Raw genomic sequence first — 16,164 nt, 5'->3', positions numbered from 1 at the left:
TCAATTTACATTCATTCTTTTGTCACATAGACACAAACACCACCAAAAATTCAATACGGGCCAATTTGCATGTTTTCATATTATTTTCAAAACTGATAGACTTAAAGGAGAAGTTCACTTTTAAAATGAAAATTCTGTCATCATATACTCACCCTCATGTTGTTTCAAACCTGTATGAATTTCTTTCTTCTGCTGAACAGAAAGGAAGATATTTAGAAGAATGTCAGTAACCAGACAGTTTTTGGGTCCCATTGACTTCCATAGTATATTTTTTCCTACTATGGAAGTCAATGGGACCCAAAAACTGTCTGGTTACTGATAATCTTCTAAATATCTTCCTTTCTGTTCAGCAGAAGAAAGAAATTCATACAGGTTTGAAACAACATGAGGGTGAGTATATGATGACAGAATTTTCATTTTAAAAGTGAACTTCTCCTTTAAGTTTAAAACCAGCACAACACAAAAATGAATAAGACAGAAATTTGCACCATTTCTACACTAATAGCTACACGAATATATTCTGAATCTAAAAAAAAACCAAATAGGCTATTAAAATAATATAAAGCAAGATGTACCTACACATGTTAGTCTTTCAATTTTATTACCTATTTAGGAAACTTGTAGCCTACTGTAATGCCAGTATGACCATACACATTAGCAGAGTGTCATTCTTGTTTTGTAAAGAAGTTTTTTATCAAATACTACCTGATTTTAGTGTTTTTAGGTCTGTGTTTTATGATTGACAAAGTGTGTTTGTTGGTTGCCATTGTTATGGAAGAACGAGATGATTTAAGACATGTATATGAAGGGTTTAGGTATAGCCTATAGATTTAGTGCATTTTGAATGTGAAATTAACTGCTGTCAAGCTGAAAGTTAGGAGAAGAGTTTTGAAAAAGTGACCAAAGTATTGAGGAATGTGTCCTAGCAATTGTAAAAAAAAAAAAAAAAAAAAAAAATGTAAAACCTGTAAAACCTTATAGTGTGACCTGGCCTTTTCACCAGTAGGTGGCGACACTTGACGAGTCATTGATTCATTCACACTACCGATTTGTTCATGATCGAAGCAAGTCTTTGAAAGAGTGTTTAACAACCATCCCGCACATTACAACAAAGAAGACATTTATTTATTAAGAAACTGTAAGACAATATCTAGGCCTATTTGGTAGGCTAGAAAAAGACAATAACAGACCTATAATATAGCTTACGACTTAATAACGTCGTTATGTCTAGGCTATCTGGTACGGTCCATTCACTTCGAACGAGATGATTCATTAGCCTACTTCTGTTCTTTTACATAGGCCTACAGATAAAGACATATAGGCTATTCGTCCAATGGGTCCAACCAATTATAATAAACTTTTATTCCAAAGCAGTCACGTGCTCAAACGAGAGAGACAGTTAATGAGTTAAAACTGTAGCCGATTCCTTCCTTCAAAAGTTTTGTTCAAACACTGCAGTCTTTTTGCGCATCTTACACGCTCTTTCGGATGGTCACTGCACTGTCCAAATTCAACCCGACAAAGAAAAAGAAAAAAACATCTCAAAGTAGGCTAGGCTAAACTAAAATTGCTTTGACCGTATTGGGTTCAGAGGGGACTTGTTTCGAGGATGCAATATTGTCCGGATTAGCTCATAATAAAGCGTGTCATTATAGCACTGCATGTCTGTCTGGAAAGTGCATCACAGCATCATTCGCATTATCAGTCTGCAAGCTGCGACCTCCGCTCCGCATCCTCCGGCAAACTAAGGCTGACCTGGTTTTCTGCTCTGGCGTCTCGCTTCATCATCGTATCAGAGCATCATCTCCCTTCCGCGAGTGATGTCGGACTGTAGGCGACAGTGGAACCGGGAGGATGAGCTCCCTGTGTACCTGGCTAAACCCTCGACTGGACCCAAACAGCATCGCAAGTCTCACGGGATGTTCAGCTCCGTCGAGGGCGCCTATGATAGCAAGACTATCGATTTCGACCAGTACGTCGTCGGGAGGAAGGGGAACAGGAGCTCGCGGAGCAGTAGCAGGGAACGCATCGTGGATGGGGATTTTGAAGCCTATAAGATCAGCGGGGGGTCTATCCTCGGCTCTCGGGGCGAGAGGGATGACGGGCGTCCGGGTGCCGAAGTCACGGATCAGGCTGGAAAGGAATGTCGTTATGATGAGCAAAACAACGGGGAGGTGGGCTGAAATTGTATGCGTGACAATGACTATATGCTACAATCATTTTTGCATAGTATTTGAACAATAAACCATGCTGCAACTTAATACTGCAATATTCAAAAAAATATTAAATATACATAGCCTATTCAAATTTGCTCGTAAAAGATTAACAGCATATCTTAAGCATATGAACACGCTGCAAATGTTATTTTAAAATAAAATGCTATAGTAAAAACCTTATAGTTGGTTACCATTAAGTTACATAGCCTATGTTTAAAAAACATGGGTCTATAACATTTTAGGCCTACTGTAATTTTAACTAGGCCTATAGGCCTACCTAAAGTTTTAGAGCAATAACACATTTGAATTAGTTTATAAAGTATGGAGAAAATAAATTATACATTTATTGTTATATTGTCACATTTATATTAAAAAATAAAAACTTTTAGGCTATTTGTTTTTTAGCCTAATCGGGCTGCTTGATGATAAGTCTCATTTTGATGTTTATTGTATTATTTAGCCTAACTGTCACGTGTAGGCTATTTTGATTTTTGTGTGTGTGTGTGTGTGTGTGTGTGTGTGTGTGTGTGTGTGTGTGTGTGGAAATTGTATTAATTTTAAGTTGTCAGAGACCGTCCATTAGTTTATAATTACTGGTTCATTTTACTCATTTATTTATTTAGGAACGGTTATTTGAAATGTTCTAAAAACGTAATAATCTATGCTATAGCCTAGTTTTCTTAATGTTAGTGGAACATTATTTTAAGGTTAGCATAATGTTTCTGCAACGTTCTTTAACTTTATTATCCCTATATAACATTCGGAACGTTGGTTTGTAAATGTTAAGAACGTTATTTAAAAAAATAATTAATTCGAATTTAGACATTTGAAATGTAGGCTACTTATTTATGCATTAACCTTTTAATCCTTTATAGCCTATAGGCTACTACAATATATAGCCTACATCAAAAACAAATTTGATAAAATTACTGGTGGACCGTCGACCTGACCCATAACACCGCCCGGTATTCTATTTACCGATTCTCGCCCTGTTCTCTCTCATTGTTTCATGTGAGGGGGGCGCTCCAACATACACTCCAATACAAAACACGTCTTCGAACAGGCGAACAGAGACACACACACACACACACACCCCTCGGGAAAGGCGCTCGCTTGTGCAGCACTAACGGAGCGCTGGGTTGTCAAGTGGGTTGGTGGCACAAAGAAGCGGGTGACTGCTTATTGTTGATCTCCTCAAATAATAAAGGAGAGATGTCTGGAACGGGCTACCAGGGAAAGAAGAACATCCCGCATTTGACGGTAAGACACCGGCTGCGAGGCGACCCTGCTGCCACCCGGCGAATCCTGCGCATGGGGGAAACGAGAAGGGATTAAATTCTTAGCGAGCCAACAAAGCGGAGGCCGCTTATAGAGCACTGAAATCAGCCGACGGGAAGGTGACCATTACTGCTACAATGTGTCCACATCCCTGCCGTGCATGAAGCGAGGAATGCTCCGATTGCGTTTACAATAGATGCAGGGATAAATAATGAATCGGTGCATGAATCTACAGTGTTGAGCGCATTTCATTGGATAAATCATGGCGAATGCAATAGCAGCGGACGAGACGCAACAGGGTCTGTCGCCAAGAGCAGAAATCTGGAATAGAGGGGACACTTTTTTTAAATGCCAATGCACACATCAAGACAAAGAACAAGAGGGATCTGTGCCCTATGTGCTGTATTTTTGTCTGTAGTTATGAGTAATGGATTACAGCGGTCCTAATCCTTGACTAACGCAATCTTTGCGATCTGTGCCTGGTTTACATCTAGGAATAGTGCATATATTTAGGGTAGATTAATACCATTTTTCTCTGAACATGAAGCCTAAATCAGCTCAGGAAAGCTGTGCCTTCCTGACAACTGGATGATGTGAGGTTACCATGGCAACCTAACATCTTTCCACATTACCACATTTGCTCTTCTCTGTTCGTAGAACCCCACCCATTCACAGAGTGTGAGGCTGAAACTGTGCAGAAGGCTCTTTTATCAGTGGTTGTAAGAGCACTTCACTGAATTGCAAATATAGCAGGTAAACATAAGGTTTAAACATGGTGTTGGAATCACTCACTCTCTTGCTATCTCTCTTTCTCTCTCTTCCTCTCTTCAGAGTGAGCGGCTGCTGATTAAAGGTGGAAGAGTGGTTAATGACGATCAGTCCCTATATGCTGACGTTTATGTTGAAGATGGACTTATTAAGTAAGACACCATGCACACTCATTTTTCCAAAGTATAATGCAAATTTTCACTGGCAGTTGCATACCATTATATGAATTATGAATTAAATCAGTCATGCCTTAGAGCATCTTAGCATAGATAGATAGATAGATAGATAGATAGATAGATAGATAGATAGATAGATAGATTGAAACAAATGTCTCACCATTAAAAGCCATGTCCCAAGCACACAATTATAATGTTCTCAGTATAATTTAATGTAGACTATATGACAGACTTGCACTGCACATGTTGCACTTATCTTTATTTTCCTTTTTTTAAGTGATTCTAATCGTATTTTAAGCAAATTAAATCTCAAGTGTCTCAGCTGAAGGAAATAATCCATTATTTATCTGCTTTAATATATCGGCCAAATTTTATTATCGGGCTGATAACAATAAAAATGAACATATATCGGACAATACAGATATGGTGGTCGATATATTGTGCAGCTAATAGATACACAGACACACTGCTGTTGCTGCATAAATGGACATACATAAATCCCGTGGCAGATCTGGGCAGGTGGAGCTGGGGAGGTGGAGGATTTCAGAGGAATACTGCAGGACTAGCTTACAGTAAACAATCAACCTACTATTTAAATGTTGAGCAAGCAATCTCATTGGCTGCAGGATCAGCAGAGCAATCAGGTTGTGCCATATGGTAATGATGTGATTTCATGTAAAGGAATCAGCCTCTGCCATCTAGAGTTTCATTACTGAACTAGATATTAACATATTTAATAAGTTAACATTAAATTTGATAGCCCTGTCCTATGGCACATATGAATGCCACACTCTTTAGAACCTTCATGTAAGGGATAATGTACATGATCTATTTTGTTATCACAAAATAAACCTGGCAGGGTGATCAGACACTTTTGTATCACCCTGAATATGTTTATTACATGGCTGCTTGCCTCATAAGTAACTAATTAGACACAAAATATTTATTTGAGATGAAATATTTTATTAGCTCTGTTGGGGATTGCCCCACTGAATTCCGGTTCTTTAAGGTTCTTAACCACTTCAGTACTCTGATCAGGGAGTAGGAGTCATCATATCTTTTCCACCTTTTATTTATGTGCAGGGTTTCACCATATAAACATATTAATTATGCATTGGAGGTAGTTTCTGCAATAAACAAATAAACAAAAGTAAATAACTAAATGTTAAACATACATGCCCACATACTGTTGTGATAAACAGTACATTACCAATTAAACAATTTCAACAGCTCTCTCGAAGTGTGTTTAGCAGAATAAGAAACAAGCAAACAGAATATAACAGAGCATATAAACAACTTAAGGTACATTATACAGCGTCCTCATTATGGTATTAAAATATAATAAATATAGAATATCTTATACAGATGCAAAAACATAGTTAAACGAGGTATGGCCAATATTAGCAAGATAAGCCACGATGCTAGCGGCACTTTCACGTGCGTTTCACATGACAAACTAATCTATCTATAAATTACAGGAAGGTCTGTGTGTCTGTTATTCGCATATCTCTCGAACCATTAGTCCGATGGATTTCAAACTTGACAGGTGTCTTGCTACAGGCACGAGTAAGTGCAGTGGCAAGTTTGACGTTGTTTGGATTAGAAATGCAAAATATATTGTTAAATATATATCCGTAAAAGAAGCACACATTGGCTTTTGCCGCTTTAGCCGCTGGCCACTCCCCCTCTCACACTGCACTGAGCAGAGACAAAGAGGGTCGAAGAAAGCAGCGGAGCTTAAGTAGTGTTTTCTCAGAGTTCACTGTGTAGCCTGCTCCCTGAATCGTCACGCTTATTCATTTGTGGATGTTAACTGAATCTGTAAGTCGGCTACACTGTTTACTTCTGAATATTATATTTTATTCTGCTGCGCTTAGCGTTATCGCTACTGTAATAGTAGCCTATTCTATTCACCAACTAAACATATCCTATTCAATGTGTTCACAGTCTCTTTCACGGCCATCATTTGTGGTATCCTATTCACAAACTGTTTGCTCAAGCGTAGCGTTTTCTCGGAGTTCACTGTGTAGCCTGCTCCCTCAATCGTGCAGTTAAATTTTCCATATTTATTGTATGCCATTATGTCAGTATCAGTATATGCTTTCTTCCATGCACAAATAAAAATGTCAATTAACTTTTGCTGTGTAATTGTAACAATGAGCACTCAAACACACCGAACCAACAATTACTAAAAACACACACAAAAACTGATTTTGCACGGGCACTTTGCACTAGTGTCTACTGATGACAGTCATTGTCGTGGAATAACTGAAGCTTTTCAAAGAGCTGTGTAATCATTTTGAATGATATTACTTTATAATATGCAGTGTTCTTGGTCCCATGACTCTCTGGCCTTCTGCTCTTTATCAAACCCTCAAACTCTCCTTCAGACAGGTTGGGGAGAACCTGATTGTGCCGGGGGGTGTGAAAGTGATCGAGGCTAATGGGTGTATGGTGATCCCTGGAGGTATTGATGTGAACACCTGTCTGCATAAGCCTTACCTGGGCTCTCCACCTGTGGATGACTTCTATCAGGGCACCAAAGCAGCTTTGGCAGGTGGCACCACCATGATCAGTAAGTCTGGATGTATTGTTAAACAATGAAAACTGTATAATTTGGCAAAAGAAACAAGTATGTTGAATACTTAGGATGCAGTTTCAAATGTTCTAATTTGGAGCAAGTTCCCTAGCAATGACTACAAATTGGCTGGACTAGGACTCAGTTGTATCTCCCTGCGAGAGCAGTGTCCCAAATATGTCTTTCCTGCACGTCAGCTACAGCCAATCGGATTTTGTTTCATCCAGGAGTCTGAGCCAAGAGTTTGTTGCGGTTACAACAGCTAATTTTCTTTAAACAATGAATTAGAACTATTAGCTGTTGTGATTCACAATGAGTGAAAAGATCCTTTGTGTCTTAGAGGAACATATGGAGTTTAATAGAGTAATTAAAGGCTAAAGCTGCAATTTAATAGCATCTTCAATAGAAAGGAATCTTTAGAAATATTCAATAGAATTTTCAAAAGTCACTCAAATCCTTAATAATAATAATAGGATAGAGAAAAACATTTTGAGCTGAAGCCATCTTCTTCTGTTTCAGTTGACCATGTGACTCCACAGCCCGGCGACAGTCTACTGGAGGCCTTTGAGAAGTGGCAGGACGCGGCTGATAAGAAGTCCTGCTGTGATTATTCACTTCATGTGGATATCCCACATTGGCATGAAGGTGTGAAGGAGGAGCTGGAACAGCTGGTACAGGACAAAGGTATCTAATATCTAAGCGTATCACATTTGCAAAGCTGAAAGTATTTTGTGTTTTTTAAGTTCCATAACTTGATCATACTGATGTTTCAGAGGCACTTGTTGAAATTTGCCAAATGTTAATGATTGTTAATTCACTATCGTTCAAAAGTTTGGGGTCAGTAAGATTTTTTTTTTAAAAGAAATTAATGCCTTTGTTTAGAAAATACATCAAATTAAAAAAGTGACAGTAATAAATACATTTATAATGTTACAAAGGATTCTATTTGAGATAAATTCAGCTTTTTAAACTTCTCATCAGAGAATCCTGAAAAAAAATGAATCATGATGTGCACAAAAATATTAAACCGCACAACTGTTTTCAAATAATATGAAATGTTTCTTGAGCAGCGAATCAGCACATTAGAATGATTTCTGAAGGATCATGTGACACTGAAGACTGGAGTAATGATGCTGAAAATTCAGCTTTGTCATCGCAGGAATAAATTACATTTAAAAAAAATCATTAAAATAAGAAACTGTTATTTTAAATTGTTATATTTCATAATATTACTGTTTTACTGTATTTTTGATTAAATAAATGCAGCCTTGGTGAGCATGAGAGACTTCTATCAAAAAACATTTAAAAAAATCTCACCGACCCTAAACTTTTGAACAGAAGTGTATGTCTTTGGAAATATAAATGTTAATGTTTCCTTCTGGCAGGAATCAACTCTTTCCAAGTGTACATGGCTTACAAAGGGTTTTTCCAAATGTCTGACTCTCAGGTTAGTTTATGTTGGCATCTATGCTTCCAACCATAGAACATTATGTAGTCTTGTACAGTAAAATAATGAATAGCATCTCTCTCTCTCTCCTCTAGTTGTATGAATCGTTCTCATTCCTTAAGGAGTTGGGGGCAGTGGTGCTGGTGCACGCAGAGAATGGAGACTTGATAGCACAGGTATTAACTAATGAAAGAACTGTCATGCAGTATTCCGACACAATTTGGTGCCATTTACTGTTTTTTCATGTTTACAACATTTGTATTCAAGGAACAAAGCAAAATCTTAGGAATGGGCATCACTGGTCCAGAGGGCCACCCACTGAGCCGTCCAGAGGAGGTGGGATCAATAAACGTATTGATGAGCTAATTAGAAGTTTAGCTTGCTAACTGTTTATCCTGTCAGTTTCAGCGGAGTGAAGTGTCCTGATTTAATTGGTTCTCTGTTCCACAGCTGGAGGCGGAGGCTGTTTTCCGCGCCATCACCCTTGGCAACCGAGTGAACTGCCCTGTCTACATCACCAAAGTGATGAGTAAGAGTGCAGCTGAGACTGTGGCCAATGCACGGAAGAAAGGTGACAGCATGTTGTGAAATATTGTTGCATGCTGAGTTCATTTTTTATATTTTTGAATGAAGCCTCTTATTGCTCACCCAAAGTTGATTTAATTTAATTTGATGTATTACAATTAAAAATAACTAGTCTTCTATTTGAATATATTTTAAAATGTAATTTATTCCTGTGATGGCAAAACTGCATTTTCAGCATCATTACTCCACTCTTCAGTGTCACATGATCCTTCAGAAATGTTTCTAATATGCTGACTTGCTGCTCAAGAAAAATGTCTTATTATTATCAATGTTGAAAACATTATATACATAAATATTAGAAATTTTTTAGAATTACTCATTTTAGAAAGTTACTTATTCTGATGTCTAGCACAACTGGCTGTTTTAAACTTATTTGAATATGTCAAGCCTAAATTGTTTAGACATATTCTCTTCATTGCACTTGCTTTAGGCTCTGTTGTTTTTGGTGAGCCAATCACAGCCAGCTTGGCAACTGATGGATCACACTATTGGAGCAAAAACTGGGCGAAAGCAGCAGCTTATGTGACCTCTCCTCCCCTCAGCCCTGACCAGACGACACCTGACCACCTTAACTCTCTGCTTGCCTGGTAAGAAATGTTGAGCTATTTCTACATGATGAGTTATTTGTAAGTTTTTAGACATCTGTGACATTTGCATCATTAGTGTAGATGCACTGGATTCTTTGGGCAAGTGCTATACCTGGTACCATCTATAAATATTTTATCTACTCTCGGTTACTTTTGGCTCTGTGCTACGCCCAAACCGCAGGCACACCTTTTCCTGGCCCCATTTCTAAAAATAGATCAGGGTTTCATCTCTTGTTTCCATGGTTACAGAGCACCCTCCTCCTCCCTCCCAATCACACTCTCACTCACACACACAACTTGTAGACTTTGCAGGCTGCTAGACTATGGGAGAGATGTCATTATGTTGACAGCCACACATACTTTGACATGCGCACACACCCTCATAGGCACAGAGATGCACACACACACACACACACTGCCACAAAGAGGCAGACAACACAGCTGGAGAGAGGACATTTATTTTTAGCATTGATAGACTAGAGTCCAAAGGATGAGTGAATATTCTAGAAAAAGATCAAAGATTGTTTTAAAGCATTCAACATTATATGTATGCTGTGAAGGTGTGTGGTATGTGGATGGATGTATAAATTACAAGTAGAAGCCTAATTCTATTGCATATTCTATCTTATATTCTACTAGTTACTTGTACTAGTAGTTGGATTGCAAATATTTAACAAATTCAGTTGGGCCTAGTTTTATGGTTAGTCCACATGGAGCAACCCTTTTAGAAACTCTTTTACAGAAATGTAATTCACCTGATGCTGATTGCTCAATTAAAAAATCTAGTGTCCGTTTTTTGTGTAAATGTATTTTTAACTTAATGCTCAGTCTTCATGATAGTAGCTAAGCTGGTAAGTCAAAGGATATAAGATATTTGAGGACTTGACCTATTAAAATAGCAAAGAGTTGATATTTGATCCCTCAGGTCTTTGAAGTGTAATATCTATGAAGCTGTCAATGAATTTGGTCTACTGACTTCTTTTCATTGTTAAAAGAAATGATTATTCATAAAGGATGCATTCAATTGTTCAAAAGTGAAATACCTTTATAATGTTACAAAAGATTTCTATTTTTGTATTCATCAAAGAAATGTGTCACAGTTTGCACAAAAATATAACTGTTTTAAACATTGATAATAATGAGAAATGTTTCTAGAGCACCAAATCATATTAAAATGATTTCTGAAGGATCATGTGACACTAGCTATGTATCTGTCAGTCTATTTTTATGTGCATTTTGGGATATCGCATTAAAAAAAAACACTGATGGAAACAGCACATAAAAATGTGTCTAAAAAACGTATGGGCTCAATTGAATCCTTTTTATTCGATAAGAAGACGTCTATAAACTATGATGGAAACAAATATTTACTGAATAAATCCCTCGATGTGCAACAAAAACCTCACGTGACTTTGCCCTTACAGTGGATGTGATTGGATAACTGGACTAACCAGCGGACCAATTTCATTGGCATCTCAAATGTCGTTTGGATCATTCTGAAATGGACATGGCAATAAAAAGCTGTACTACTACATTCTGAAATGCCCGAGTCTGTCAACAGAATGATTTGGTATAATGACCTCCCAGAAGTGTCTTGCGTTTATTGCGTTTCGTTTATGGCAAGTCATTTATGATGTACGCAAAGAGCCACACAGTGGCTTCCCAGATTGCAGCAACATCCATTTTTATTACAGGCGTAATAAATATTATTTATTATTATTGGCGTAATGATGCTGACAAAATTCAGCTTTGCTGTTACAGGAATAAATTACATTTTAAAATGTATTAAGATATAAAACATTTATTTTTGTAATAATATTTCTCAATATTATGTATTTTTGCTCCGTTGCAACCTTGGTGAGCATAAAACATCTTAGGCCACATTTACATTACATGGTTCAAATGACCCAATACCGATTTCTTTCCTCCCATTAATCACAGATTAGATATGACCCTCAAACGTGTAAGCTGGAAAAAAGCACATGGATCAAGCACATGATCACTTTTTTTAAGGATTTCATCTTCATTGGGATTGGGGTTGAATCCTTAGGGAACCAGGACCGTAACATGAGGCTTCTCCCGCTTGCATTGTGATCTGTAAACCCTTGCTTCCAAATCAATCTTGTTACCCACTATATTTATTTGAAAATCTTTTATATATCCCTCCATGGCATATTTAAGTCCTACATGAATGCTCCTCGACGAGAGGTGGTCCTTCTGTGTCCAAAATTGATCAAAAACATCTTGGGTCAAGGTTTTCACACTGACAGCTGTCATTGAATGACAGTTAGCAACTCCATTTGTTTGTTCGAGTTCGCAACAGTATCTAAGGGGGGCGGGGCTTACCGATAGGTCAATTGGTCATCAAAACCTGCATTGTAAATTGGGACTTAAGGTCCTTGCACACTGAGTCCGAAATTTTCGCATGCGTTTTTTCATATTTGTCATTCGGTGGCTCTGAATTGTCAAAATGCTTGCTACGGATGCGAAAAACGCAGAAAATCGAACCTGATCCAAATTTTTTTTAAGTTTCGGAGGCATTTCGGACGCGAATTTCGGACTCAGTGTGCAAGGGCCTTTACTGACCCCAAACTTAGTGTACAGGTGTACTTTCCATGACACATTATGCAACCTCTAAATAAAAATAAGGTAACAAAGAACATCACAGCTATCTCTAGAGGACAGCTTGTGTTCTGTTTGTAGTTGCATCCCCTGTTGTTATATTAATCTTCTTTCTTCAGTGGGGATCTGCAGGTTGTGGGCAGTGGACATTGTGCTTACAGCACCTCTCAAAAGGCCATAGGGAAGGACAACTTTACCCTTATACCCGAAGGGACAAATGGAGTGGAGGAGAGAATGGGTTTTGTTTGGGACAAATCTGTGGTAAGCGCATCTGTGAAATCTGTGAACCATTTATCGGTACGGGATGAATTCATCAGTCACCACACTAAATTTGTTCCCTACAGGCAATGGGGAAGATGGATGAAAACCAGTTTGTTGCAGTTACAAGCACTAATGCAGCCAAAATCTTCAACCTGTACCCCCGGAAGGGTCGGATAGCAGTGGGTTCAGATGCTGACATTGTTATCTGGGACCCCGCCAAGATCAAGACCATCACAGCTAAAGCGCAGCAGTCGGTGAGGATCGGAAAGCTCTGCAAGATACCGTAATATTCAATGAATCTCTGGATTGATGATATTTAGTTATGCCTACATGTAATACTGTATTTTATACATTTGTAATGGACAGAATTATTACTCTTTTTATAAAAGTAGTAGGCCTACATGAAGGCCACGTACACACTGCAACTAAATTTGGTTGTCAATTCGCTTTTTAGTACTTAATTCTGTTGTGTACACACATACAGTTCGGTAATTTACAGGATTGACAACCACATTCTACAACCGAATGAACTCTAACATTCACAAAAATTCTACACAGTGTGTACGGAACCGAACTGAACATTTGTTAATGACATATTTTAACGTGTATCAGAGATGTTTCTCTCTTCTTTATGTGTGATTGGTGCAAGAAATCACAGGGAAATTTCTGTATTTTTACTAAATCTCAAATGATTTCAAAATATTGATGATTTTGTTCATGCTTGATAAACACTGGAAAATGTGTGGAATATAGAATGGATTTTCTTCTAGCACATCGCTGTTCTTTTCTCTCTAGGCTCTTGATTATAATATTTTTGAGGGGATGGAGTGTCGTGGTGGTCCGGCGTATGTGGTCAGTCAGGGCAGGATTGTGTTTGAGGAAGGGAAGCTTCAGGTTCAGCAGGGGACTGGACGTTTCATCTCCCGCAAGCCTTTCCCTGATATTGCCTACCAGCGCATTCAGTTCCGCAACAAGGTATGACTCTAGATTAGGCATTTCAAGCTAGTTTAAATTGTGAATATTTGACCTGATTTATTCACTGAGCTTCCCTCAGTCTTAGTTAGATATGTTGTATATATTAAACTATTTTCACTATTTTCAAGTAATGTTATATATATATTTGGGTTCAATGCACTGATTATATAGTAGACACTGTCATTATATAGATCAGTGGTTCAATAAGATTTTTTTATGCATGTTTTTATGAATTATTACTCTAGTCTGCAGTGTCACATGATCCTACAGAAATCATTCTAATATGCTGATTTGCTGCTCAAGAAACATTTCTTATTTTTGAAAACAGTTGCTTAATATTTTTTGTAACCATGATACAATTTTTTTCATAATTCATTGAATAGGAAGTTCAAAAGAACAGCATTTATTTGAAATATAAATGTTTTTTGGTGTTATACATATTTTACTGTCACTTCTGATAAATTTACTGCATCCTTGCTAAATAAAACTACTAATTTCTTTCAGAAAAATGTTACTGATCCCAAACTTTTGAACAATAGTGTAGTAGCATAAAGGTTCAAAAGTTCCTTTGTACCTATTTGGTAAATGATAACATAATCAAGTTAGCTAGTTGTGGTATAGAGCAAACAATCCAGGGACAAAAAGTGGAAAACAATAGTGTATTATCAAATTTTAGGTTCACGTCTCACAGTGTTTATATATACAGTACCAAACATGTCTTTTAACTGGTGTTTGGCAGATGATGACCAAGCAGGGAGTTTCTCGTGGGATGTATGATGGTCCAGTATATGATGTCCCAGCAACACCCAAATACATAACCCCATCACCCTCTGCCAAGACCTCACCCACTACACACCAGCCTCCACCAATCAGAAACTTGCATCAGTCAAACTTCAGCCTATCAGGTAAAATGAAGTCAGATTATAGAGGAAATTACCTTTTCTAATATAGAAAAGAATATTCACAAAATGCTATGAGAAATATATTAATTAATTTATATATAACATTAAAGTAAGTGTATATTTTCTTTAATATTTCTACATTTTTAGGGGCTCAAACCGATGACAACATTCCTAGGCGCTCCGGCCACCGCATTGTAGCTCCCCCTGGTGGTCGTTCCAACATCACCAACCTTGGTTGAGCCTTCTGCTGTGTGTGTGTGTGTGTGTGTGTGTGTGTGTGTGTGTGTGTGTGTGCGTGTAAGACAAATCATCAGTATTCCCCTCTCACAGGGCCATACTATAAACAGATTTTTGTGCATTGCATGCATGTCAAAATAATACCTTACCTGTGTAGAAAATTTCCCGTCCACAGAGAATTTTACTGTGTACATTGTACAATCACTGCTAAAACAAACCTAGAAAAATACCTATAGATAGCTAGACAATCACTAGAAAATATTCTATATCAATAATGGAAAACACAGCATTTAAACAATTCTAATATAACCGTTTATGTTTTTGAGTTGAGCCCCTCATTCTGCTGATGTGACCCCAGTGTTTGTGACATAGTGTTAAAAATGTTCTGCTGTGAAGCCAGTCGCTGGTCATCCCACAAAATGGTGCTCTTCCTACTGGATAACTTACTGAACTAAAGATTACTTAGTGATGTTGAGGGAAAAGTGCTGTAGATTGCAGTTCTGAGATCGGTTTTGGCACAAGTACATCCTGAAGCTGAGCGAAGATCTGCCCCTGCAAGCACTTTTAACTCTCATGTTCTCTGTGCACTGAAATGTTTTTAATTCTGTGTTATCAGTCTTTTGTGGTAAAGAATAGTGATGGATTGCATGATTTCACTTTTAGATGTTGGTAATATTGACATCTGAACTTTGATTCTTACTCTCTCTTTATACTTTGAAGGAGACATTTTTATTTTTCATCATATCAAGTTTGAATAATTTTACAAGAAAAGTTTTGTTACTTCACTTTTTATTTTCATTTTACCTTAAGTAAAACAAGGCTGCATGCAGCTCTTCTTAGCTCTGTAGATTATGCTTATTGCAATATTAGATGTTGACTAGAGAAGATATTCAAATGACCTCAGTATTACAAATGCAAAATATATATATAAAACTATATATGCAGCAACAGTAAGTCACACATGCATTCAGAGAGAGCTGAGAAGGCTTTCGTTTCTTTTTTTTCTTCAATTGTGAGATTTTAACCGTATTGCTCCACATCCAAATGGCACTAGCCTCACTGTGTACACTAAAAGTCTTAATACTAAACTTCCACTAGATAAAGGGTGATTCCTCTTGTTTTGGACCAATACAAGGTCAATTCCAAGCCTGCTGTATTGCTTTCCCTGTTGTGATTTCGTATTGCCTATGGCATTTATAGTGCTTATGACCAATGCCATTTTAGTTGGCTGATATCCACTAATGCACTCACTGACTGTTGATAATGAGATTCACTTTGCTATGGTTAAATAAAGTCTGTGAATAGATTGCAGTGTGTTTCACTTGTGCGAGATTTGTTTCTTGCAAATTAACCAAATCTAAAAGACTGATTATTATGTAAATAGAGTAAGAATACATGGATAAAGGAATTAAAAGATAATATGGATAAGTAATTTATCATAAATGCATAAATGATCAACTTTTAAATACACTACTCACTAAAAAGACAAATTGAGGAAGAAAAACACATTCATGTCTTGACCCTTCGGTTTC

At 37.5% G+C, this 16,164-nt stretch overlaps 1 protein-coding gene across 2 annotated transcripts; it reads left to right on the top strand.

Annotated features, from left to right (window-relative positions):
• The first annotated feature begins 1,392 nt into the window (after nucleotides 1-1,392).
• Nucleotides 1,393-15,949, top strand: crmp1 (collapsin response mediator protein 1). Of its 2 annotated transcripts, none has more exons than XM_079858669.1 (14): nucleotides 1,393-2,174; nucleotides 4,326-4,414; nucleotides 6,829-7,013; nucleotides 7,536-7,700; nucleotides 8,402-8,463; nucleotides 8,559-8,639; nucleotides 8,731-8,799; nucleotides 8,914-9,034; nucleotides 9,479-9,635; nucleotides 12,377-12,518; nucleotides 12,602-12,772; nucleotides 13,314-13,493; nucleotides 14,233-14,398; nucleotides 14,543-15,949. In XM_079858669.1, exons 1-14 carry the CDS (start codon nucleotides 1,821-1,823, stop codon nucleotides 14,632-14,634), a joined length of 2,034 nt encoding a protein of 677 aa, XP_079714795.1. In that variant the 5' UTR covers nucleotides 1,393-1,820; the 3' UTR covers nucleotides 14,635-15,949. The 2 variants fall into 2 exon arrangements, with proteins under 2 accessions (XP_079714795.1, XP_079714796.1); XM_079858670.1 differs by lacking the exon at nucleotides 1,393-2,174 and adding an exon at nucleotides 3,243-3,476.
• Nucleotides 15,950-16,164: the final 215 nt, after the last annotated feature.

The sequence above is a fragment of the Squalius cephalus genome, assembly GCF_949319135.1.
Source record: "Squalius cephalus genome assembly, chromosome: 2".
In the NCBI taxonomy this organism is placed as follows: Eukaryota; Metazoa; Chordata; class Actinopteri; order Cypriniformes; family Leuciscidae; genus Squalius; species Squalius cephalus.
Note: the sequence above shows the minus strand (reverse complement) of the source record. Positions and strands in the feature narration are given on the sequence as shown.

Bases quoted from the DNA above. Each gene is read 5' to 3' on its own strand.
- crmp1 (XM_079858669.1), top strand. From the start codon at position 1,821: ATGTCGGACTGTAGGCGACAGTGGAACCGGGAGGATGAGCTCCCTGTG. The intron at 12,519-12,601 runs GTAAGCGCATCT...TGTTCCCTACAG, and splicing joins TTGTTTGGGACAAATCTGTG to GCAATGGGGAAGATGGATGA. The intron at 14,399-14,542 runs GTAAAATGAAGT...CTACATTTTTAG, and splicing joins GTCAAACTTCAGCCTATCAG to GGGCTCAAACCGATGACAAC.